Source organism: Molothrus aeneus, chromosome 7, assembly GCF_037042795.1.
Source record: "Molothrus aeneus isolate 106 chromosome 7, BPBGC_Maene_1.0, whole genome shotgun sequence".
In the NCBI taxonomy this organism is placed as follows: Eukaryota; Metazoa; Chordata; class Aves; order Passeriformes; family Icteridae; genus Molothrus; species Molothrus aeneus.
This window is the reverse complement of record NC_089652.1, coordinates 25,666,774-25,693,410: the sequence shown is the minus strand read 5'-3', so window position 1 is coordinate 25,693,410 and position 26,637 is coordinate 25,666,774. Positions and strand designations below refer to the sequence as shown.

At 39.1% G+C, this 26,637-nt stretch overlaps 1 protein-coding gene across 1 annotated transcript in view; it reads left to right on the top strand.

Moving 5' to 3' along the window:
- The window catches only part of CNTNAP5 (contactin associated protein family member 5), a 271,512-nt gene that overhangs the window by 69,217 nt on the left and 175,658 nt on the right, over positions 1-26,637 (top strand). Inside the window, exons 2-3 of the mRNA XM_066553687.1 lie at positions 148-258; positions 6,469-6,662. Coding sequence (XP_066409784.1) covers positions 148-258; positions 6,469-6,662 — 305 coding nt within the window. The remainder of the gene's footprint in view (positions 1-147; positions 259-6,468; positions 6,663-26,637) is intronic.

Below are 26,637 nucleotides of genomic sequence, written 5' to 3'. Positions count from 1 at the left end.
ATGTGAATTCAAGCACAAGTGTGCTGCTGTGTGTCCACTCTCTGTTTACTAAGTAGAAAAAACACCACCTGGAGATAGCACAAGTAGGCATATGTGTTGCTCATATGATGACCTCTGTACGTTTTGTTTTTTTGTTTTTCTTTTCAGATAATTGTGATGATGCATTGGTATCTCCCTTACCTTCAGCTGCCCTTACCAGTTCCTCTGAGCTCTTCAGTACTCACAGTCCCAGCTTTGCAAAACTCAACAGACGAGATGGTAAGGTTGAAATATGAAATGCCTAAACTATTTGTTTTAATCACTTTTACAAAGAATATCTTTCTATGCTGTTTGTATGCAGTGCATTCAGAGCCAAGCTGAATAGAGCTGTTTATTTATGCTCCTGAGAGTGTGCTATGTAGGAGCTATTTCCTCCTTTATTATAGAAAGCTTCTATTAATTGTAAAGAACTCCACTTCTCTTGTAGAGATATCAAGGAATATTTTTGCTTTGGGTGAGTTCCCATATTTTAAGAGTTTAAAGGTTGCTAGGTTTGAGACCCTATTCTAAAATGTGTTGAAGACAATAGCAACGAGGTATAAAATTCAAGTGGAATTCAATGATTACACAACCCTGCAGAAATTGTGAATGTGAAAAACAACTTTTCTGACATTTGCCGTCAAGAATGTTTGAGGTCCAGGTAATGAGTTCACACACCAGGTGGAACTGGGAATATGAAGCATAGTACCAGAAAGGAGAAGCTGGCAGTATTTAGGGCATCATTTGACATCCTGTTGTAAATTCAGGTTGTCAGCTCTCATCTTCCAAGGTAGAGCTTCTAAAAGTGGAAAGCCCTGTATTATCATATTACATATGAATTTCATTTTAGGAAACACTAGAAAGAACACTACTACAAAAAAGGTTTTAATTGAAAATAAATCAGAATTTTCATTCTTAAACATCCCTGAAGTGTGTTTTAATTAAACACCATTTGATAAATCTATAGAAAGACAGTAAAGGGCTCTCTCTTATATGCTTTGCACCAATGATAAGGAGTTGCTTGGCCGTTAAAGAAGTGTCAGGAGCATGGGACTGCTGTTATCAGAATGTTGCCAGGCCCAGCAGTCAGATGATAAGCAGTACAGCAAGCAGCAAAAGCAAAAAGTAGCTACTAATGAGCAGTAGACTCTAATAAGCAGTAAGGGAAGCAAGCCTCATGGCAAACACAGAAGCTGCTGATTAATAGCTAACCAGCAGTAACAGCTGTAAATGCATTCTAGTACATTCCAATCAAATCTGCAATTATCTTGAACCCTATGAGGGCCATGTTGGGCACATGTCCTGGACAAACCCCAGCAACTCAGCCCTGCCTAGCCACTCGCTGCCCCTGGTGGGATGGGGCAGAGAATCACAAGAGTAAAAGTGAAGCCATCACTCTGAACATCCCTTTTCCTCCTCCTGCATCCCCCAGCTGTAAGTTATGCATGATGTCCTATGGAATGGGATCTCCCTGTGGTCAGCTGGGGTCAGCTGTCCTTGTTGTGTTCAATCCGAAATTTTGCTTACCCCACTCTCCTCACTAGTGATGGTCTGTGAGGAGCAAAAAAGGCCTTGGCCTGTGTGTAAACGATTCTCTGCAAAAACAGAAACATCTCTGAATTATCAACACTGTTTCCAGCACAATTAGCCCTGTACAGATCCTGTGAAGAGAACTAAGTCTACTCTTACCAGAGCAGTGCCTAAGCTTGGGTTGGAGGATCAAGCAGTGGGAGATGGTGGCTGTAGAAACTTTCTTGGACTGATACTTGAATGCAAATAGGAGATATCTTTGCAGGAAATAATATTTCTTAACAAGGACTGGTCTTTAGCTTTCTGATAGTGTTGAATATTTTGATGAATTGGCTTAGCTTTGCTTGTAATTGATAAGACAGTGCTGCAAGGAACAGAGCCTCTGAGTAGAAAGCCAGATGAATATATTTATAAATATAAACGTGAATGCAACAAGTGAAGATGAATTTATAAAGCACAACCCAGTCCTTTATTGACAGAAAGTTCTAATTCATCAAGCTTATTCAGTAATAGATAACAATAAGTAAAAGGCTGTTTAAAAAAAAAAGGCCTGCAGTAGTGGAATATGCCATTTAGAAAAACAAACACACAAAGTACCCATGAGTAAAGCTTTGTGTGAACAGCTGAAAATACTTAATTAAGATGGTGATAAATCTGTACTGGTAATGCTAAAGAGCTAGTATAATTCTGATAAATAAGATTCTGAGGTATGAAATATATTATTTTCCCACAAGAGGGATTTATCAGCTTCTTTGCATACAGTAAATAAATAATGAAAAATAATAAGAAAATTGCTACAGTATGACTGTATCACCTATGATTTTTCAGTTCCTATTAGCTCTCAGCCTGAGTAGTCAGTATATGCAATTATGTATGAGAAAATAAAGCATCTATAGTATAGAAAAGAATTTATTTTATGGCCAGAAAGTGTTTGTTCTGGGCATTAAAGTAAAATTCTGCAGCAGGGAAGCACTTAGTTGCAGTGGGAAGTCCAGGAGTTTTTAGTAATATATACTGTATATAAAGCTATTTGAGCTCTTTGTAAGGCAGGTAGGGTGGAAATAATAATTCCCTTTGCTTTGTAATAATCAACTACAAATAAGTATGGGCATCCTGAGCAGCCCTGGGGAACATCAAAAAGCATTGACTGTGTAACACTGGGCTTAAATGCAATTTTTGAAACAACTATGGCAAAATGTACAAACAGTCTGAAAAAGAAACAAAAGTATTTGATCATATTTCTTGGAGTCATATGGGTCTCCAACTGAGAAACCATCAGATCCTTGCTCTCCACATTTTTCTAACATTATGATTTGTTGCCATGGAGAATATGAACAATATGTCAGATTCCTGTGGTATTGTTTCTCTGCTGGGGTATTTTCCCCATAGCATACCATGTTGAATGCCTCCTTTGAAATGATCCCCAGAAGATGTGAAATGTGTGAGCTGTGAGGAATGATGGTGTAGCACAATATGCAGAATCCTGTTAATGCCAGTGGGAACTGGTGTGCAGAAAGGGAGATTTTGAGATTCCTGTCTCTCTCGTTTTCAATGTAACATCTTAACACACCTAAAACATGTGTGCAGATCTGATGGGCATAATCAAAGCCAAATTTTTGTCTGGTTTGTGTTTATGCCACAATTAAAAAAATTGTCCTCTTCAATATGTTTGTGCCCAATTTCAGGAAAAAGACGTTGGGTTATGCTTGAATCTGTTCAGAGGACTTGATGTCCTGTAAGTTGTGTCTTCAGTAGCCTGTGTTGTTGTCCATTAGAGCCTTCTTGTCCTTTGTCTTGGGCCTGTGCTGGCAAACAGTCCACAGGGCAAGCATCAAGGTGGGTAGAGGAGCAAAGGGCTCTAAATAGTTGCTCTGCTTTGGTTGTGCTTTTTTGGTACTTACTAAAAAAAGTACAGGATGGGTTGTTGACACACGATTGGGAACGATGTGCATAAAAGAAGTGTGCAGACACAGACTGTGCTGGAAAGTGCCAGTATCCCTTGTGCCACCTGCTCTGTATGACAGAGTAAATGTGGAGGAAAAAGAACATTTATTGATTTTTGGCACTCACAGCAGTATTTGGTGAGGATTTGGGATAACCACAGAAGCAAGCAGAAGCTACATGTTTGCTTTATTAGCAGAATTGAGAGAGGCCCAGTGGGAAAAGCTTCAGTTCTGCCCTCAGTCATGCAGCCAATGCAGCTTTGCTGTTGCTGGGATTTTAGCTGCCATTCTTACCAGCAGCATAATTACTGTCCACCTGTGGAAATGGTAATGGTGGAGGGTTTGGGAGAGGGGAAACACAGTGGGCTTGCTTCTCCACAGGAAAAAAAAATGTATGAAGCAGCTGCTGTTCTGTGAAGGCATGGCCTGTAACTGATCTTTCTTGGAGGACCAGCTTTGGAGAGGTGATGCTACAAGCAGGTGGCAGTGCTGTGTCTGCAGTGCTTGCATCTAAAGAGTGACATTCCCAGCAGATAAATGTGCTTGTCATGTAAAGAGAGATGCAGTTCAGAGATACCATGCAATCTATGATTTTAGGGCTCAAGCTCAGCACAGATCTCCCAAATTTCTGTTCAGTGTGTATCATTTGTTTGACTTCAAAATTAGAAGCCTGTGGTGTTGTGCTCAAGCTGGAAAATAGCAGTGCACAGTAAAGCCAAACACTTTTGTTGAAAGCATATCACATTCCTGCCACTTCTAGCAGCAGAAGGGAGAAAGCATAAAGTAGATATTTAGTTATGATGTTTGACATACTGCTGGGAAGCATCTGTGCTAACAGGCTTGGCTTAAGAATTTTTGTATAAACTAGAACATAGAAAGCAAAGTTTTTGTGTTTTTAATGGAAAACTCACCAAATATTTTTGTTATATGTTATTTTCTTTCATCTAGTTGTCATTCTCTATGTTGAATGAAGGAAAGATGAAAATGCCAACTTTCTTTTAATATCTGCTGAAAACATCTAGAGTAGGCTCTTTTGAGTCATGAATGGAACAACTTTGCCAGAACTTCTGAAGCAGATTTTTATATCAGTTCCTGGAATAAAACTGGGGAAAAAAAAAAAAGGCAGCAACTACTGTGTTCAGTCTATTTTAGATACTGGATATTACAATCCAAAGGAAGCTTGCCCTTGGTTCCTGTGTGCAATAGTCACAATTGTGTGTAGGAGAAATCTGTAGTTTGTACCTTAAAGGTAGACAACAAACTTTCTATATGGCACTTAAAAAATCAAAATAGAAATTGGTGGTGTGGGAATTAAGCTTGTTAGGACTTTTAAGAGGAAGTATTATATAAGCTACATATAGGTATGGAGTTAGCTATAAAGTAGTCGAAGAAGAAATCAGTGATGAAATTCCTAGTATTCTCATTAAGTGTTTCATGGTGTACTCATAGGACACAGTATTCTATTTAAGGCAGGTAAAATAATCAGTGATGATGAAGGCAGGTAAAATAATCAGTGATTCTGTTGTGATTGAAGAGGGTAAATCATGGCACTAAGAAGCAGTATATGTTGGTTTGGTTGCAAACTTTTCCCTGGAGAGTTCTTGTAGAAGAATGGAGGCTGAGTCATCCAGGGGAGCAGGAACAATACAGGTAAGGAATAGATATGGTTCTGTTTCAGGAGTTCAGATAAATCCTGTATTAATAAATTGTCAATAATGACAGTTTTAACACCTACTCTAAGACAAAGGGATTTCAGTTGTGGGTTGGAAAGTACAATACCATCCAGGAAAAAAAATGTTTGTAGAAGTGCAGAGTTATTGAAATTGAGTTCATTGACAGAAACCACATTTATTAATCTTTCAACTCTATTCACTTCAATAAACTTTTCATGCAGCAACTTTGAGGCAGATATGTTCAGTTTTATTCCCAATGTGATTGTATTCACTCTAGTCATACTGGAGTGCTTTTCCATACTTCATTAATAATGACAAAACAAAAAAGTGTTGGGTGGCAGAAGCAGTGGCAGTCTCAAAATTTGCTGTCTTGGCTACTTGGTTGATGGCTTGTGTTCTTCATAGCTGCATTGGTTGCTTATTGGTGAGGCTGAATGGAACACCGGGTGTATGCAGAGAATAAATGTGTGCAAGAAGAAACAAGTTAAAGGAAAATAAACATAGCCTGTAATTTTAGGATGTAAAAGAAAGCAGGAGACTATAAAATAATATTTTCCAGTCTGGAATGGTTTTCTTTTTAATCATAATATTCCATTTATTGTAGTGAGCAAAGTGGTAAAATGCAAGCAGTGGTTGCAGTTCTGTTTCATTGGCTTGGTGTTACCACAAGCCTGTTTAACCAATGAAGGAATTCAAGGGATAGTGCAAATCATAACTTTTAAAGGACAAGTGTGAATTAGAAGCTCATGTCAGAGACAGCCTGCTTTCCAGTGTGAAGGCAGTCCTTTTAGTTGTTCAATCAAATAGTTTCTAGCTTTACAACAAATTATCTGAAATGCATTTATAAGCTGTAATTAAACAATTTTTTCAAATACTTAATAGGGCTCAAATAAAAATAACTAACACTTTGCATTTCTTTCAGAACACAGCAAAAAGGAAAATATCAAAGCAAACTGCAAGTTACAAATTCCCATTCCAGAACTGCAAGGAGGGAATAGATACGATATTTCAGAGGGTTTTTTTTGTGTGCCAACCTCACTGATGTTTGTACAGCTGAAAAATAATAAATTTCTTCTAAATGTCTTAGAAATTCAAAGTTCCTTATGAGCTTTAGGTTAATGGAGATAACCTGATGGAAGCATGCCTCATGTAATGTATTTCCTAATACTAAAATATGAAAAAACAGCCGCATGCTCAAGTAGACTCCTCTCTGACGACCTGAAATAATTTAACGGTTCTTTATCAAGCATAATTTTTTTTTGTGCTGTCATTATCATCTAAATTCTCCTCATCCAATCTTTCAGGAGCTGGTGGCTGGTCCCCGCTGCAGTCCAATGAGCAGCAGTGGCTGCAGGTGGATCTGGGAGACAGAGTGGAGATTGTGGCAGTGGCCACGCAGGGCAGGTACGGCAGCTCGGACTGGGTGACCGCCTACGCGCTCATGTTCAGCGACACCGGCCGCAACTGGAAGCAGTACAGACAGGACGACGCCGTCTGGGTAGGTCTGAACTGACAGTGCCTTTGGCCCCAGAGCTTTCTGGTTCAGGCTCATTTGGGTGTTTGGAGAAGCAGCTCTGGTTTCACATCCGAGGAGTGCTGCAGTGGTGAGAGCAGACCTGAGCGACTCCACGGGGTGTTTGATCTAAATGGGTCATGTCACCGACTGTCTGTGTAATACAAGTTTAGGCCCTCAGGAGTACATTGCTTTTCAGACTATGAGGATGATCAGGGCACTTAAAATGACCTGTGTGCTTTTGTGCCTGGTTGGCTCTGATTCAGGCACACCAAGGTAAATGGGGCTAATCACCTCCGTGCTTTCTCCAGGAAAGATGAAAATTAATTCAATGCCTTATACGTGTTTGGCCAGAACAAGAGAGATCATGCTGAGGAAGATGGGTGGTAAATTGCTCCTCAGCTGGAGAAGGCTGGAGATGCAGCATGGGTTGTGGGATGATTTAGGAGACACACTAAAAGTGATCAAGGCTTTTTCTAGTACTTTAATGCAGACTTTACCATTGCTGTGTCACAGGTTCAGTGTGTGGCTGTGCCAGGTGTTGTTGGTAGGAGGGCTTGGGGGCAGCAGTGGCACCACAGGTGTGGATGGAAAAGTTTACAAGCTTTTTTTGTTTTTGTACAGAAAATGTCAATTGCTAGTGAATGGGGAAAAATGGGGGGATTCTCCCCATGCTATGTGGTGTAATTCTGTGCATCAATAGCCCTGGTAGCATGAAAATATGTGGTGTTAAAAGAAACAGATTCTTCATGAAAATAAAGGGGAGTGTGTTACGGGTAACCACGTACACTTATGTTTTGTCTTTGGTTGATAATATGCTTAAAGGCTGTGTCACAAAAGCAGATTTTGCTTCCAGAACATAATGACTGTGAGTGGTGGGAGCTGGGGTACAGCAGGAAGAGGGGAGAAGGGCTGCTTAATTTTTCCCCAAGTGTGTGGTGGCAGTGGAGATGCATATACAGGGAGGTGAAATTCTGTGCATCTAAAATCTGTTGTATCATCACTTTGCTTTATCATGGCTTGATTCAGGGAAAGCTAATGAAATCCTTCTTCCCTTAGAACAGCAACTTTGGTCCTAACATGGTCATAAAAGTTGTCAAGTGCTTCACCTGTCACTTAAAATGTCATGTTAGGCTGTCTTTGCTCTGATACTTACATATATGTATAAAAATATATAAAATATGTATATGTATTATATATATGTGCGTGTATATATAGGTATATACTGTATTTATATATATTTTATATCTATATATTTAAAAGCAGTGGAATTTGGACTGAATATAGCGTTCATTTAATCTGTCTCTTGACTTCCACCCCTGGGAATCTGAAATACTGAGAAATTTTTACATACTTGGTGTCAGTTAAGTGTTTCTTTGCCTGAAAATATTATGTGGCTTGTTAAAATTTTGTATTAGGACAAATTAATTTTTTTACTACATGTCAAACTTTGCAGTCCTTTTCTTTCTGGAAACACCTTTTCTTTTCTAAATTTTTCTTCTTAAAGGGAAACTTGAAAAGACAACAAATAGAATTTACCACAACAGATCTTAACGCCCTGGGGATTCAATTTATGAGTTTCTTACCTGGCACCTAATATTGCACATGAGAATAAGAACAAGCCTAGCAGGCATTTAACAGTGAATTAGGATTTATGAGCGACTTGGGCTCTCTTGTTTTACTAGAGTGATCAGGCACGAAGTTGATTCAGGGCAGAAACTGACGCAACTTCCAAAGCCTCCACAGACCTGAATCCTTATTTTCTGGAGAGATAATTTTTGTACGTGTTTCTAATGGAAACCACCATAGACTACAGAGCATAAATTTCTATATAATTGAGGAAAAATGAAATAGACTTTGGGTGTGGAAAAGGAAACAAAGGATTTGGATAATTTTCCCATTACCTTAGGTTTTAGGAGTCACACTGACCAAGTGAGCCAGTAATGTAATTCCAGTCCAGAAGAACCATTTGCTCTGTGTTCCCAGAGGGCTTGAAGGGTTTGTTAGGATGCTTCACCAAACTTTCCTGGAGGAAATATCTGATAATGTAAATCCAAAGTGGGCTCATTTGACATTTCATTAGACACTTTAGTCCACCTGAACTGGCAAGTCTCATTAGCACTTAGGAGCTTGTATGCCTACCCATGGAATTAATGAAGATCAAGAATTCCTTCTGTACAATTTTTATTCTAACTAAAGAAAAAGTTGAATTTTTTTCCTGGCACTTTTGGATTTTCTTCACTGAATTAAATTAGGTCTAGAGAGCCATTCAGAGCACAAAGAGGAAAGCCAAAGAGGCTTTCAGAAGCATGTATAGAATTATAATTTCAAATTATGCAGTGTTCCTCTTTTATTGGCAGCTATCCTTTCCTTAGGGTTTTTTCTAACTAAGAAGAAACATAGAAGTGTGCTGTCCAGCTGAATGTTAAAGGTTTTTTCAGACCCTTGGATGAAATGAGGACAAGCACAACATGGTGCTTGTCCTGAGCGTCTGGCTCTTGAATAGCTGTAAGGGAAGTTCTGCATTGCACACCCCTAGGAAAGAACCCTTGCCCTTGACTTAAGGTAGTGGAGCATTTCACAGTGCTGGGAAAGCTGCCCCCCAGGGTAGCCTCCACTGTCACAATCTGTGGCAGTGTACACTATACCAATCTGTCACAAGCGTGGGAATTCCAGACTTGGGAATCTCTACCTGTGCTGGCTTTGGTTCAGTGGTGTTTTTTGCTCAACAGGAATAAAAACATCCCTCAGTTATCAAGACTGTTTCCAGCATAAACCAAAACCAGATCCCCATACCAATTACACTGGTATGAAGAAAATTAACAGCTAAACACAGCATTTTCCTTTTTTTTTTTTTCGGGGTGGGTGGGATGGTCTGTCAAAGAGGGATTTAAGGCAGTAGTTTCCTCTGTCAGGAAGAGGAAACACGGGTGAGGTGGCAAGATACCAATCCTTAATTTCTACTCAAGCCAAGTCAGATTTGATCTGCATTTTCTCCCAGCCTATGTGCATGATTCAGAGAGAAAGCCATGGTGTGTTCCCAGTTGGTGACACTGCAGGGCTCTCTTGGAGGAGCATGCACAGGCCCAGCCTTTCCCTGCTGCATATCATGGAGCCATTGACCACAGGTGGTAGGAACAGCAGGAAGGCAGCAGGGCCTTCAATAATCCCTAAGTAAATCTGTCCAGATGAAACTTTTCTTAATGATCCCAAGAATGTCTAATGGTCCCTATTGCAAGTGCTCTGATGCTCTGAGGAGTTGTTGTGGGTATAAGTTTGGTCCACCCATATGGCAGAGATGTTCTGCAGTGCACTGGAGACCTGGGCACATAAATTCTTTATTGGGCTGCCAATATGACAGATGTTTGCACACCAGCATATATGACATATCACCAGTAAAAGTCCCCCTCTCTTTATAGAGATTACAAGGCTTATTATCCTCCTCTCCCAGCTTGCATACAGCTCCCATCAACTTCCCTGTTAATGAGGACTGCATACACAGATCGCAGGGAGAATCAGAAAACCTTTTAAGTTTTCACTCAGCCTGTGTTTATGATGTTAGTAAATTCTGCAGCTGGAGTTGAAGACAAGACAGATTAGCCATTTAAAACTAATTTTCCAACCCCATTTGTATTTAAATAATCTTGTTACAAAAGGACTCTCTGGTTCAGAGCAAACTAGACTTATAATTATATTTTCAACATGGATAAATCAGCTATGTGTGGACACACTAGCTATTGATTGGGAGACATAAAACATAAATCTTATTGCTTGCAACAAGTAAATGATTTTTCAGTGTTTTTAAGTGTTGAATAATTCAGCATTTGCTTTACCTGCATATACATCGCAGCTTGAGTCAGTCCAAATTGTGTATTTTACTGGGAAAAAAAGTGTGGGTTGTGATATAATGCTATTTCATTTTAGATTGCAATTTTTATGCTATCTATATTGAAAAATACTTTACAAAGCTGAAAAACACAATTATGCAGGAAGGCACAAAGGAAGAGATGAAACAGGCATAGATGCATGCAACAAAAGGAGAAAAGAGATGTTCTTTATACAGAGTTTTGAAAGGAGAAGGAGAGCTTGTGGAATTGGAGATAAAGGCAGACTCCTCTGACAGTGGCAGAGAAGGCTTTTATATTAGAACAATGAATCTGTGCAGAAAGGCAATCAAGAGGAAAATGGCAGAGATGGCCCAGAGATAGTTCACCCTCCGTGCAGTCCCATGCACATTGAGCAAGAGTGAGCTGGTTAGCAATGGCCAGCTGGTATCAACTCACTTGGCTGGTGAACGTTCTGATAAAGCTGCTGTCCACTGCGCATGGAAGGCAGAAGGTGGCTCTGGGTGGGACAGGGGCTGTGAGCCCTAACCCCAGAGCTGCATCAGAAGATCTGAAGTGCTCCTCTAGTGTTGGCCCATGACCCCTTGGTCATGCAGGGAATAAAGCAGAGCTCCCCTCCCACAGCAGTGCCCCGGTGGTGTCGTGCTTCTTGCAGGTGTGAGGATGCTGTGTGAGGCCTGGAGGGTTGGCAGGAGGCTGAGGATGCATTAGGAATGTGTAATTTCCAGGGGAGCAGGAAAAGTGTTTTAATAGAGGTGATAAAGATCCCTTGCATTCCCTTTCACTGGGAAACTTCTTACTTGCACGTGTGAGCTTTTGCTGAACCAGAGGCTTTTCTAATGAAGTCTAGAGGAGGGTCACCCTTAATTGGCTTATAAATCTACAGGGGTGCTGTAAACTTTCCCATTCCACCCTAACTGGATAATGACTCTGGAACTGTTTTGGTGAGTTAATTATTGTGAACATAGTTAGAATATTAATCTTCTTGTCAGATTTATAATTGTGCTAATTTATTCTAAAGCATCTTTTAGCTCCTAGTCCTAACACCCTCCAAGCAAGACCAGAGCAAATTTCCACATGTAGCAATGAGAAGTCCCACATTGTTTGCTTGGGTTAGAGAATGAGTTTTTGCATGTCTTGTTATAATGCTTCCTCCTATACTAGTATTAAGATATATTTAAACTCCTTTATGCACTGTAATTATTGCCAGTCAAATAAGTGTTAAGCAGTAAGTATCTATGGATTATTTCCTTTTCCACCTTTGCTCTAAGAAAAGAAAAAGAAGAAACAAAAAGCCAATTGCTACTTTCAAGTAGGAATGAAGAAAGCAATTCATTCTTGCTGCAGGGAAGCAAGGTTTTCCAGAAGTTTTCATTGCTATGTTATTACAGATTTTGAAGAGGCTACCATTATCCCTTTGTTGTAATTAGGACTGTTCAGATTTAAGACTGCTTGATTCTGAGATGCTGTTTGGATGTTACTAATTTGCTTCTAATTCTGGTTTTACACACTGAGCTGACTGCAAATGTGGCCTCCTGAGTACATTCTCAGGAAATCTGTCTTTCTTGGTATTGCCAGGGCAGTTCTTCTGTTGGGAGGATTATTCAAACTGTCAGTATATCTGTTTTTGTCAAGTGCACTCTGTATGGATTTATGTCTGAATAAAATGGATATACTTAGATTTCAAATAACTCTTTACTGTTGAGATGCTGGAGTTAGCCTTAAGCTAACTGAATTTTGTATGAATTCCATGACCTTACAATGTGCTTTTATTGTTGGTTAACTGTAAAGGAATATTAAGGTGGAGTCTGGATAATTTCATGCTGATATTAACATGTTATCCATCAGCAGTGTCCTCAGGAATTCTCTGTGCATGGTGTTTGGCAGTAATTCACTCTGACCCAGAAAAAATTGCAAGAAACGTGGTTATTGACAGTTTATGCTGTTGTTACTGACTTCCCAGTCTTATGCCTTTGCAAATTGCCTGAAATGCATCTTTTCTGTAACCATTTCACACAGGAAGGCTGAGAAATGTTCTCTAATTTTTCATTCCTAGATCCTGGATATTCTCAGTTATCTTGTCTCTGCTAATTTTGTGCTAGCAGCTATAGGGTGTGACTCCATAAGGTTGGCCCTAATGGATTGGAATGGGAAGAGTGGTAGGAATGGCTCTGGTTGGTGATGTCTGGTCCCAAAACATAAGTGTCTTCCAATCATCTCCAGCAGTTTTGTCTGCCACAGCCAGAAAGCTGTTGTTTCCCCTCCAGGCATCTACTTGTTTGTGGCATGCTAGGATGTTGAATGTGGAAAATAGGGGAAATTTCCTCTTAGATGGTGGAGTTTGGCCAGCAACTCTTGTACATCAGTAGACCAAGTTTCATTATTTTTGTTTGCAAATTATGTTCCATGGCATTTGAAGGCTTAAATAGACACCTTTAAAAATTCTGAATAAATATGGAACAAATAGTTATGTAATCCACATGCCTGCAGAGCTCAGTGAGTTTCTTTGCAGTTTGGTGCATTTTTGGAACAAATGAGTGGCTCTAGCTGTCTGAAAAACCATTTCTTTTGTGGGGAACCAACTAACAAGAGTACTCTTATTGTACTGTTATGTACTGTAAAATAAGACAAATTTCCTGCTGCTAAAAAGTGTGTCACTTCACTTCTACTGATTCACTCTTAGATTAGATTAATCCAAATAAATAAACTGGTTTGAGTTGTAGTGTTCAGGTCTTCAGTGGCTGTTACAAGGTTGTACTGATTTTGCTCTGAGCCCTTTCTAAATGTTGGATTAATCCTGTAGTGAGGAGCTCATGAGCAGAGAAATAGAAACCTATTGCTTGTGGCTAGTGGAAATGGTACATGAGAGAGAGAGGCAAGCAATGAACAATCATTTCTAACCCCTCCAGGACTGGCAGAGGGGTGTGATCTTATGTAGACACCAGGTTTAGTGATGAGAGACACTTGCAAACTGATTGGAAAGAGGAGAAAGGAGAGGAATGGAGATGAGGGGAGACAGAGACAGATGGAGAGGTAGAGAGCTGTAGTCAGTGACCAGAGCTTCAGTATCTAAGATGGAATAAAGAACAGTTTCATTACCTCTGCAGTCAGCAGCAGCAGAAACCAAGGGTCTTTCATTTCTGCTCATCCTCTTCTTTTCTCCTTGGTTAGCAGATTTGTATTCCACCTTGGGTCAATGTACCCAGTGTTTCCTGCTGTTAGACACCCATCAGCTGCAGAGAGGCCCCTACAAATTGTTTCTGAGGTACTTTCTTGAAAAAGCGCTGTTTTCACAGAAACTTTTTTTCAGCTCTAAGATTGGATCTTTGCATAGTAGCGGTGCAGGAATGGGAAGATGGAAAAACAGATAGGTCCAGATGATTTATGGGGAGGACCCTGATTTATTAAAACTTTAATTTTCTTAGGCTATTTGGTTGTGTGGAAATTCTGCTGCATTGCTCCTTTATGGTCTGATTGGGAGCCTGCTTCTGTCCCTGGGGCCCTTTCCCATCAGGAATCCCCAAACTGTAAGGATAATGAAATGTTCTTCCTTGAATGAACTCAGGTGCCAATGCCTTTTTTTTGCTTTTTTTTTTCTTAACTGTTGTGTAAGCCAAGGTGACCTTGTTATATAGTAAAAAAAAAAAAAAAGGTCTAGTCACACAATTAGAATTGTCTGATAAGTAATATTTTCTTGCTTTTATGTAAACCAAGAAATTCTGTAGTGACATCATCTTTACAATGCTGGAAAGAGGATCTTTGCAGAATTCCTTCCTCCCAAACTCCTAGTCATTTCAGCTAATATGGATTTACTTTTTTAGGGTGAAGGGACTGGGACTTTTAATCTTGCATAAACAACTTTAAAATTATTTGTTTTCATTTTCATTAAGAAATTAATTTTATGAGATTTATTATTTTTTAACTGTCCATGCCTGTACTGGGCTATTCCAAGTGTGGAAACAGTGTTTCTCTAATGATTATTATAGAAAAAATATAAATATTTAATATATTTTATTAGATCTTTTCCCTAGTTAGAAAACAAAGAACAATTAGTGAAAATAGTGCTATTTAAAAAAATACTCAGTTATTGTTCTTGTTATGAAGGACCTCTTTTAATATATTGCCTTTCCAGATGTGTAGTGCATATTTTACATCTTTCAGTGACTCCCAAATTTTAGTGCATGGGAACTTTCAAAACAAAAATGATTTATAATCATTAATCTTGAAGGTTATTATACCAATTGTATTTTTTACTCTCTAAGCTGTTTCTCAGGGAATAGAGAAAGATAGAAGTCCTTAGAAGATCCCTTGAGGTGCAAATAAGTAAGAACAAAATTTATCTGTGGAATGAATAGAACTGTCCACGTTCCTTTGAAATTTAATGTAACTGATTTTTATGTATTTCTGACACTTTTGGGAGCTGCCTACACCTACTCTACAGGAGTTAGTTAACATTTGTGGGGTTAGTAATCAAACATGAAAATGAACTTCAGCAAACCAAAGTAAAGAGTAAATCCTGACACAGCAGTACTTGAAGGACTTTTACCCTTCAGGGAATAAATATTCTTCTATATTGAGAGTTGAGAGTACAAATGCAGTTCTGGAAAATGATGAGAGGTTCCATATATAGACACCTTTACAGCTTGAAGGAGAGATGAGATTTGACTCAAATAAAAACTAGTCAGCTGTTGTGCTCAGAGAAACTAAATGTGAGCCACATTTTAATTTTAAATATGGAGACTCCCATATGAGTGATAAGAATGGACAAATCTTCTCTAGCTGTCTCAAGATGAGGTTTGTTAGACTTTGTGGAAAATTATTAGGGAAAGATTTTGCCTTGGAGTATTTCAAGTTTAGGTTCAGCTTGCGAAAGTTATGATTTCATTTACAATAACTTCCATTTGGAAATTAGACTTACCCTTTTAAAATCCATGTCATGGTTGCCTCAGGACAGTCTTTGTCTTGATAGAAAGTCAAGAAAGCATCCAAACTTGTTTTAGTTAATTTAGGATTAAATTCAAAAGATCCAAAAGAGATTTACACCTTTTGCTTGGGAACTGTTTAAAGACTAAAGTAATTATGGCAATGACTAGCAATTCTATTCACTCTCCTTCCATAAATCCCCATGGATGCAAGAGGTGCAGGTCCTTTTGGCACTAGCACGATAGCCAATTTTGGCTGATGCTTTCAAATCTTTTCTCTGGGTGCTTTGGGGGAAAACTGAGATTCTTAAGATTACAGGGCAGGAGTTTACTTGTAGTATCAAAAGAAAACTGCAGTCTGCGTTCTGGATCCAGATTTTGTATTTCTATTATACAGTTTGCTGACACAGGGGGACTTTTTAAACATCTAGAGCGTGTTTTACATCCTCTGTGTCAGACCTGAACCTCTTTTTTCCCCTGGGCACAAATGCTCATGCTGCGCTACAGAGCTGTCCACAGTTACTCATCTCTCCTTGCTGAGTCCTTCAGAGCAAGAGTGTTTGTAGGCCAGTTAGAATTTGTGTGTGCCTGGTGGAAAAATCTTAATGTTAGCAGTATACATTAATGGTAATACTTGTAAATTCCATATGCTCAACAGATGCTTTCTCATTTAGGCTTCAGTTAAAAAAAAGTTAAATAGGATAAGGAAAGGAAAAATACTGAAAACATGTCTCCTGAGAAGCCTTCTGTGATCTGTTACTCAGTAAGTTAATAGAGAGAGATTTTAGTCTGGAGATCAGATACTAAGGATCATGCTCTTGAAGGATACCTTGCAAATACTGCCTTGCATCACACAGTACTTCAGAGAAAAGACTTTGTCTCCAAGGAAGAGGGCACACATCGGTATTGTTCCCATAAAGCAGTCTCTGGAAAAAAACTATTCTGTAGAGATTTAGGAGAGATTTCCACATCATGGCTTCTACATTGTTTTGCAGTGGAATCATTGTTCAAGCATCTGTCACTTTGTTCATTATGTGTCTTCACAATGGGTAGTTTTCCTTGCTTTTAATTTGTATTCCAGATGTATGTATTCAGGCTTTTATATACAACCAATATGTGATCCTTCATGAGCATTCTAATATCTACACTTTCTAACTTCTGCTTATTTCTTGTTACAAATTCACAAGCAGACTATCAAATCCATGACTGATTTATGCTTAAGAAGGTTTGAGATTATTAGACTGAAATGTGCAGCCTTTTCTTGGTTTTCTTTCCTCTGAAAGGGACGTCAAAACTCTTGGTTTTAGTGTTGAGAACGGTTTTGTAATGTCTCAAGCAGAGTTAGATCCCAGAGTTAAAACCCAAGTTTCTTATTACGTCAGTGCAGACAGCTGAAGTGTGCAGCTGAATTTTGTAGAGAGCACTTAGTGTTGACAAATTACACCCAACAAACCATTACAAAGTTCAGTCAGCCAAAGCCAGGGCTATCCCTACAGAAAGATTTCAAAAATTTCAAGTAGTTGTGATTTGTATCGCAGTCACATAGCTCGTGATTGACACATTTGCAGGTAGCAACTCCTTGTTGGCAGCAAATCTCAAGTGTAGATACTATAGCAAGGAGAAAACATTCTGATGTGCTTTGCTATCTTACTATCTGCAGAACCTGTGGGACTCATGAAAATATGCACAAAAAAAGGGAAAGACAGTCACTCTCTGAGAAACTGACTCTTTGAAATCTGATGGCCATGGAGGTCATGTCTAGTAGCTTCTGGATGTGTTGGCTGAATTCCCTCACAGGAGAAAGGGAGTTTTGAGTACTGCAGGAATGAAAAAAACATCTTCATGCCTTATCCTTAAGATTATTTCCCTTCTTTTTTCTTTTTTTCTTCTCTCATTTTACTTTTTCCCTTAACTACTCTTCTCTCCCACTAGACTGGGCCACAATAGATTGCTTTTGTTTTTGTTGCTTCTCCAGCTGGAGTATGTATTATAGTGAAGAGGATAGCAGAGATTAACCTAGATAGCCTTTATTTATAGAATTCAGAGGTATGTTTAATTTCTCAGTGGAAATAATCAAGGGGAAAAGGATCTAAAGACAATTATAGAGATTCTGGAAGTTCTTAATACCTCCTTTTTAGTGGGACATTTCCTGTTACCTCTACTTGAAGCAAATAGTAGCTGACTTTGAACAGTGCTTTCTAAAATTGTGAGGTTATTCAGGTAGAAGTAACTACTCATCTGAATGAAGGTTTTAGCCCATGATCTGGCAAACATATGGGCACTTAACTCATGCATTTACATTTACAGAATGAGCTATGAAGCATAGCAATTTAGAAATGAGGAAATCTGAAATGTTGATTCTACATAACTCTGTAATAAAACTTCCAGTGGTGCCAGGATTTCATCCCACACCTGTAATTAGGTGCTCAGCATAAGATATTGTAGAGCAGGGGCTTTGGAATTACATACTTGCTGAACTTGAAAGTTACTTACTTAGTTGTCTTATTTGCTCTGAGGCTTGTTTTTTCTCCTTTTTTTTTTTTTTCCTCCCTAGAAAACTGTTTCTCTGTCAATTTGTTCATCTTGAGGGGCTTTCTTCTTGACTACCTTTTTGTGTATGACCAGAGTCATTAGAAGCAAATGCATATCTGCAGTCTGATTTTTAAAGCAGCACATTGCCATGAAATAAGGCCTTTATTTCACTCTGTCCTTCACCTAACTTTGCTTTTTTCTTTCTTTCCTTCTGCCAAGCTGGAGGTCAGCATTTAGTGCTTAGCCTTAGTATTTGAAGGCTTATAGTGGTATCAATGTTTATGCACACTGGGTTATGTCCATGGACATTATTTGGTTATAGCCCTGTAAAATATGTGGGCTATTCCAGCCTGAGAAATATGTGCATGTGGTTATGCATACATCACTATAAAGGTTAACAGAGATGGTGATCTGCAAGGATTATTCTTATGAAATTAAAGACTCAAAGATATTTAAGGCAGGTTTGAAGAGTTATTGTCAAACATGCAGAGCGGTTGTGTGTATATGTGCAAAAATAAATTCATAGGACAGTGGAGAAGCAAATCTGAGGCACAGAGGGAAGGCAGAGTTTCAGGTGGCATTCATCCAGCCATATCTGCAAGAATGCAACGATGATGATTTATAATTACTGTGACGAAAATAACGATGATTCTGCTGCCACATTTTTACCATAGCCTTGGGAGTATAAGTAATTATGCAATGATCAGTTGATTCTACATATTCACAAATTTAGCTATTTATCATAATTGGTTTAGTCCCTTGGAATTACTCCAGACTTTTACTTCATACAGTTGGTTGTAAAAGGGAAGTGGAAGGAAGCAAATTTCCTTTAGCTGCATACACCAAATCAAAGTCTGATCTACAATAACAGTATCCTCATTATTGATTGCAATACTTGTTTGTTCTTCCAGGTTTAAAAAAAAAAGCAACCAAAAAAAAAAAGAAAAAGCAAAAAACTAACAATAATTAAACCCTCACACAGAAGCCATCTATATCTCCTTTTTGGAGATACTTCCAGTGGGTATCAAAAATTAGCTGATTCGCACTTCAAAACACACCTTTTCTACATTTTATCTTCATTTTATCTGCTGGATGTTCAGTGGTCAGATTGAATTAGGGGGATTCAGGCTTTTTTGCTTTCATGCCCACCAAAGCCTTTACCTGGTTGTCTCCATTCTAATATTGTCATTCAAGGAAATAATCTCATTTCATGGCTTTCAAAACCCTTGTTACTTATGAAACCATTTTATTCTTGACTGTGTTTTTGGCAGCTCTTTAGCCAGAAAATATTTTGTCCCAAGCCCTCTACCCTTCACAAAAAAAAAAAAAACAAACCCAAACCCAAAAAACCCTACCAAAACTACAAATGCCATTGACTTTGAAGTGAAAAGAAAGAGGCATGCTAATGAGTAACTCAGGGTCGTCCAGGTAAACAGCTAAATTCCTGGATATTATACCAGAATTCCATGTTAAGCTGAGTATCAATTTTGATGCTGTTTGTCTGTAAGATAACAAAGTAACTAGAATCCTCTTGCTGCCTTCTAGGGACCCTTATGCATTCAAGCACAAAGCCTAATACAGCATCAAATGGTCCCAGAGGGTTTATTTGTCTGGGTAGCGGCAGGCAGAGTGATAAACAAAATGTCACAGATGAAGGAGCAGTGCAGGCAGTCCTACATGTCTAGCAGCCATAGACAGTGAGCTGTGGCCTGTCTGTTATCAATTTGTCTTAAATCATGCAATTAGATATCTTTCTTTGTCACATGCTAATCACTGCCTTCCTGGCCCAATTATACCTGCTAGCTTTCAAGCACATGTCTATATAAATGGGGTCACTGTAGTTCAGATTTGGCAAATAGACTGAACTTTTTCCACGTTCTTATAGCTGGTTACAAGCTGAAATTGCAGCATTTATCTCTGTGCAGCCATATACTTCTTGCTACCTTGAGTCATTCTTCTAGGTCTTGACATGCTTTGGACCTCCCTCAGGGATGAAAGCGCAGCTGATCAATACCAAATGCTTCATTTCCTGAGGTATTCCCATGATAAGGTGATGGTTGTGGCCCAGAGACACATTCAGGTTCCCTGTGGTTTTCTGATCTTCTGGCCCAGTGAGCCAGAATGACATGACTCTTCTCTTAGTGGCAAATAATGAGAGAAATGATGGCTCCATGGTGAGCCTTCCTTCGGATGAGATGCAGAGCTGAACCCAAGTCCTTCGTTTCCAAATGAGCACAGGTGTTTCCTTCCCAAGGTGTCTGTTTCTTGTTATCTTGTATTCTTTCCCAGCTATTTCCATTTGTAATGACATCAAGGACACTGCTGGCATTAGGGACCACTGCCTGTTTAGTAGGTCCACCTTCAGGAGGTAGAACATTAGCAGAAGCAGCAGCAAAATATCTGTCTTTTGTATACAGAGAAATAGGGCTGCAGGAAACTGGGGAACCTTTGTGTCCAATGGTCAATCTCCTTGGTTAACCAGATGTTTTCCTGAGAGGTTTAGGATCCCAGCGTTAAATTTCAAAGGCTTAAATCTGCTCAAATCCTTTTGTGAGTCTTTAGATGAATCTAGTTTTATGGTTACATAAATTTTTCGGCAGTGGTAGAAGGGACTCTATTCCACTGCAAAAGAACTGAAATAATATGGCAGTAGACTTAGGCAGATCAATATCACTCTTCTGTGCAATTTTTAAAAACCAAAGTTGCAGCAGAAAAACCAGTTATTGCAATGCTACTTAATTCATTTAGCAATAGAGTGCATTGATTGATATTGTCATAAATAACAAGCCACTTCATCTGTGCCCCCTCACTGCCCTATCATATTACACGTACAGGCTAAGATGAAAAAACAGCTGCAGCCCTTCTGAGCCTCAGGCTAACAAGCCTTATTGATTGCACTTGTCGTGAGTAATCTAAAGCTAAAAGATAGCAGCCCATAGGATTTGTATCTAAGCATCATAGGCCAGGTTTGAACCCACACCATTTTCTAGGTGGGCAGTGCCCGTGGAAGCTATGCTGATTTCTAGGCAGCTGACATGTTTTACTGGAAACAAATGCAAGCAGATGAGTCACGTTCTGAGCAGTGACTGGCAAAATCAATCCTAATTAGGCTGCAGATATTCCAGGCCACTTCTAAACCTGAGCCTTTTCTTGATCCCCTTTAATTATGTATTCAGATCAAAATGACACCCTGAGCTATTATCCTGCTTGTTAAACCCACTCGGTCGCTTGCTGTCTGAGCAAACGCATCCACGTTTCGCTAAGCGGCACAAATGGTTGCCTCTGTCAGTCTCTACACTGAGGGAGCTGCAGCTGTGTCCTTCAGCATCTTGGATTTCAGGGCTCACTGCAAAACTTTGGAGTAACTTTGTGCAAGTTGACTTCACACTCAATCAAACTTGAGCTGTCACTTGTTCTTTTCCTCTGTGGGGCTTCAGAGGTACAGCCTTTATAGATGTTAAATCAGAGCATTTAGAAGAATCTGTAGGGGAACAAAAGTCATTTCTTTTGTTTGCTTGTTGGTTTTTATCTCACATGTGAGCTGTCACTCCTTGCCTTGCCCTTCCCAGAAAAAGGAAGAGAAGAACATATTAGGTGTGGTAGCTTAGAGGCTTGATTTTACTAATTAGCAGGGTTGACAGTCAGGGGCAAGAGAGGAGCAAAGGCTGCTTAATCAGTGTGCATTTGGGGGCTAATTCAGTATTGTAGACATGACCTTTCCTGTAAAAATCTGCTGCAGACACAGATTTCTTGGGCCATTGTGGCATGCCGAGGTGTGAGATGGTCAGTGACACTGGGCAAAACACCTGAGCTAGCAAAAAATTCCCTGACCTTGCATATGAGTGAAATAGCAGGTAGAACAGGAAAGTAATAATAAATGTATTAAAACCATATTTATAAAATATTGATTTTCTTTTTTGAGAGGGATGAGCAGAATACTTTGAGGCAAAGTACTGTACTTCTGCAGTCGCTCATTCAGTAAAAAGCTAAACTATGTATGAAAAAGAAAGCTAGAAAATTTGCAAGTGTTAAAATAGGTGCTGTTGTGGGGCACAGTGAAGGTTATCCCAATGAAGGTGTTTGCTTTGCATGGAGATCAGCAGATTTCAGTGTTTATTTAGATCAGTGAGTCATCTTCCCTGCCTTCAGAGACTGGTAGAGTTCCTTCTATAGAACCTCTCTCTCTTTTTTTTTTTTTTATCTTTATTTTCCAATTTTTTTCTTCAGTGTAGTTTTGCTGCTTATATTATTTAGTCCTTCTACCAGCTTTGCTGGATGTAATTTTCTTACATTCTATTTGTTTTAGTGTTTTTATTAACTTTTATAGCACAGGTTTTGTTGCCACTTAGCTACTAAACATTAATGTAGTGCATACAAAAAATATAGTTCACTACTTACTCTGAGGAGTAGCAAAGGGAATACCTTGGTACCATTCCTATAAGAAACACCATGAACTCAAGATTGCAGGAATAAAAACCAAGGGAAAAAAGTCTTGGTTTCATCAACCTTAATTCTCATTGTATACAAATTTTTCTAGAGAACATAATCACATAGCTAGAGAGGAGTTTTTTCATTTTCCCTTGACTTTAGAATCCAGCTGAAAATTCTGGTCCACTACTGTTCTCAAAACAAAAGCTGTAAGTAGGGCTTTTATTTGTGTCTATTATATGTGACCTTGGACTTCATTCTGTGATCCCAAGGGTCATTTCCAGGGTTCATTAGTCCTTGTGTGCTGCAATTTTCTGGTAATGTTGGAGGCAGTTCTGGACCTGCTACCCAGTGGGCAAAACATTAAAGGCCTCTTTGGAAATACATACTGAATAATGATATTCACATTTTAATATGCTGTACGTTAGTCAGAATTTGCTTTCTTCAGCTTGAGGTTTAATTGCCCCAGTATCAGTTGGGACACCTAGTGACTTTGTCACCAGCGCTGTCCAGTTTTTTAAGCTGTTCTCATCATGGAAACCATTTGTACTGGAGTGAGACATCCCCTGGATTGCCTTTAGCTAGGCACTGACAAGTGCTCTCACTGAGCAGCATGTCCAGTGCAGGGGTCTCAGTGAGCAGCTGCAGTGGGAGCTGCAGGTGGAGCTTTGGGGCCAGGAGCCGACAGCCTGCAGACTTTGCTGCCTTAGAGTGTGAGGGTACAAAAGCCCAGAGGTTCCTTTGTTCAGAGTCTGCCCTCAGAGACACCAGCTCAAGCTATTTTGTTATTTAGTAAGAAATTATCTCAAGATCTGTTTGGGAGGAAACCTGGTCTGGCTGCGAGTGTTGGGTGCGCAGCTGCGAACACGGCACGGTCCCAGCCCAGGTGTGAGAGTGGGACTGCCAGAGTGGCTCCCTGGACAGGGAAGGGAATTCCTTAACATCCTGGCCAAAGAGGTAGGACTTGCAGGAAGGAGGGAACTGTACACTGGACAGTGCAGTGTTGGCTGGTAAAAGCACCAGGCCTCAAAGGATCCTATTGTGTGCATGGATACCAACAAAATCTTTAAAAGTATGTTGTATCTTGGTATTACTATATTTAATTCTTGGAACTGAGAAAAAAGCTTTATTCAAAATTTTAAATAGATAATATGGTTCTTTAATGAGATTTATGGTTTTGGGCTGCAAACACTGTAGATGAGGCTTTTTGTCTTTTTTTTTTTTTAATTGAAAATTAAAGGGAGAAGAAAAAGATTTGTTTGGCTGACAAAATATTAGGGATACCCAGTTGAGAGGATCTGAAGTTATGTGCTGCCACTTAAATTCATTACTGTATTGATTAATGTACTTTATCAATTTTCAACATGTAGTCCTGCAGTGCTATGAATAAATTATGAATCCAGAATTCCCAATAATTCTTTATTACTCACTTTAGAAAATGAACATCGCAAGATTTACTACTAGTACAAAAATCTCTCTGTCCTATCTTTTTTTGAGCCTTTATATTTTTTTGTTTGATTGGTTTTTTCTATTCTTTTTCGCCAAAATCATGACCTTCAACTTTCCTGCATCACTGCTGGCTAATCACCAAGTTTCAAATTAATATTCTTCTGTGTAAGTGACCACTGCAGCATGACTTCACAAAGTTTGCTTGAATTTTAGCCTGGATTCATGTAAGTCTAGATTTATAATGTATTCTTGCCAGGTGTCCAAGAGGGATGTTTCCTCTTCCCGAGGCTATCAAATACCCTCACAATTAATATTCACATTAGCTGCAATTTTTTCTTAGTTTTCATGATTCAAGTGGCCTGGAAGCATTAAGAGATATATAACGATCAGAGCTGGATCTGACCTTTTAATATCCATGACAAAACAGAGGGTAAATAAATCCCTTCAGAAAGAACTTGACATTAATTCCACCTTATCTGCCCAAACCTGTCAAAGGTTACTACTCATCTGGGCTATTAAAATGCTAGTGTTTGCAGACTCGGAGAAAATTGCTGTCTCTTGGCAGAACAAGAGCCAGCAAGCCAGAACAACAGTCAGAAAGTATTTTTTTTTTTCACTCTGCATTAGAAACTTGTTTTTAAGGTCTTTCCTACCAGGTTTCTCCAGATAACATTTATGAAAGTCATGTTTTGCAGTGGTAATTTGATGGTGCACCAAAACTTTATTCAATATAATTAGCTACTTTATCTTTGATGTGCACTTTACAGTGTATCATTAGTTTTTTTCAAAAGTATTGTGTGGCATTTTCAGGAATACTGTTTTTCCCTCCAATTATTTCAAGTAACAAAAATTATTTTGTTTTAAACTGATGTGTAAGAGTTATTACTGTAAAGCTCAGTACACTCTTACTGTCCTTACCCAGTAACAAAGGAACAGGAACCAAACTTGGAAAAATTGGAGCACAAACAGAAACAAGACTTACATGAAGACTTACAGAAAGCTGAAGTCAAATACAGAAACACAATTCAATATTTATTTGTGGAATAATTTACTCTTGGGTACCACTCCAGTACCAGTCCATGTCTAATCACAGTTTGGCTGGATGGTTGCACAAAGCTTAATTTTCTTTTCTCTTGGCTTTTTGTTAAGGGAATGGAGGGAAAGGAAACTCTTCTTAAAAATAGGTTAGGCCTTCATGGTTAAAGAAACTGATGTATTTGGTTCTTTTTTAAGAGAGTTATGGACTAAGAGATTTCCCAGGGTTTTCCAGCCACCCTAAATGCAGGACTTTGGAGAGATGGTAGAGCACATTTCCCTGTGCACCCTGACCTTTCTCAGCCCAAATATCAGGATGAACCACACCATCTTCCTCCCTGACACCTTCCACGTTGTGCTTGTAGCCACTGGAAATCTGGATGCATTGGCCTGGAAGGGCACAGGCACTTCAAAAAGGACTGGGCACAAATGGAGGCCCAGGGCAGTGGGGCTGCCTCTGAGGCTCATTTGTTCTGCAGTACAGGCAGAGCATCTGGATTTGCATTTTCAGACTCCAGTGGGGATTTCTGTGGAAAGAGTCTATTAGCAGTCATGACTGGTAACTTCAAAGATGCCCTTTCCTTATTGCAGGCTGATGTGTGCGTGGCAAACAATAAAGTCATGCATAACATTTACGATGGTGAAATATACTGCTGGCATGCTACAAGATTTTGATTTGCTCCAGGAACCAGCTCTTGTCTCGCATCAGCATTTTATGTAAATAGGATGATTTTGTTTTTTTCCACAGACAGTAAAAATAAGAATGTAGTTAATGTCCTTGACAAAATATATTAGAAAAGAATTCCAAAAATGTATTTTATTTTCCCTGAGGAGAGCAGGTAAAGATGGCAGAACAAGAAGACTTTGTAAGAAAATTGTCCCATGAACATCAAGTTTTCTTCCTCTTGATACTTTAAGTTAATGCCACACAGGACAAACTGTAATGCTGACCTCATATTCCTGAGCTACATGTGTAATTCAAACACATAAAAGTGCTGAGAAAAATCAGTGATATCATTTGATATCATTCACAGCACAGCCACAGAAAGCACACCTCCTTTATGCTTTCCCTTCTGGTAGTAGCTACTCCAGAGAAATGTACAACTTTGATGTTTTCTCTCTCCCACAAAACTCTCCACTCAGCAGATACTTTCTTTTTTTTTCCATCATGAAGCAATTGAAGGTTTGCATTGCTTGGGATATGAACATAAAATTTCCATCTATATTTAATCAACCTGGAGGAATGTCCTTGACCAGGACTGGGGTGTCTTCTTCACAGTAGGTGTATACTGGCATTTCCTTCATGGAACTGGCAGTGGGAACATCGCTGGTGTTGTCACCACACTGTATCAAGCAATTCTGTGGTTTGATTATTATGATACACCTTCTCTGTTTTCAGCTGGTGTTCTCTCTTTGTCTGTAACTCAGGTTAAAATGGAAACTTTATGCCATTTGGAAAAATGGCAGGCAACTCAGGAGGACTACAAGGATGTTGTGAGGTTATGGATGGGAGGAAATTAGAGGGACCAAATCCCAGGTCGCAAATCCCTGAACTGGTAATTTTGTTATTCACAGTAGGGAACACTCAGCTGTACATATCAAACTCACAAATCTATTAATAATTGCATTCATCTACACAACTGTATACAAATAGCAAGGCTACAAAGCAAGCAGAAAGTTAAGAAATAGTAGAACTATTTGCCTGGGTGACATGAATCTGCTTAGTATTTGCATTTTGATCTAGGACTT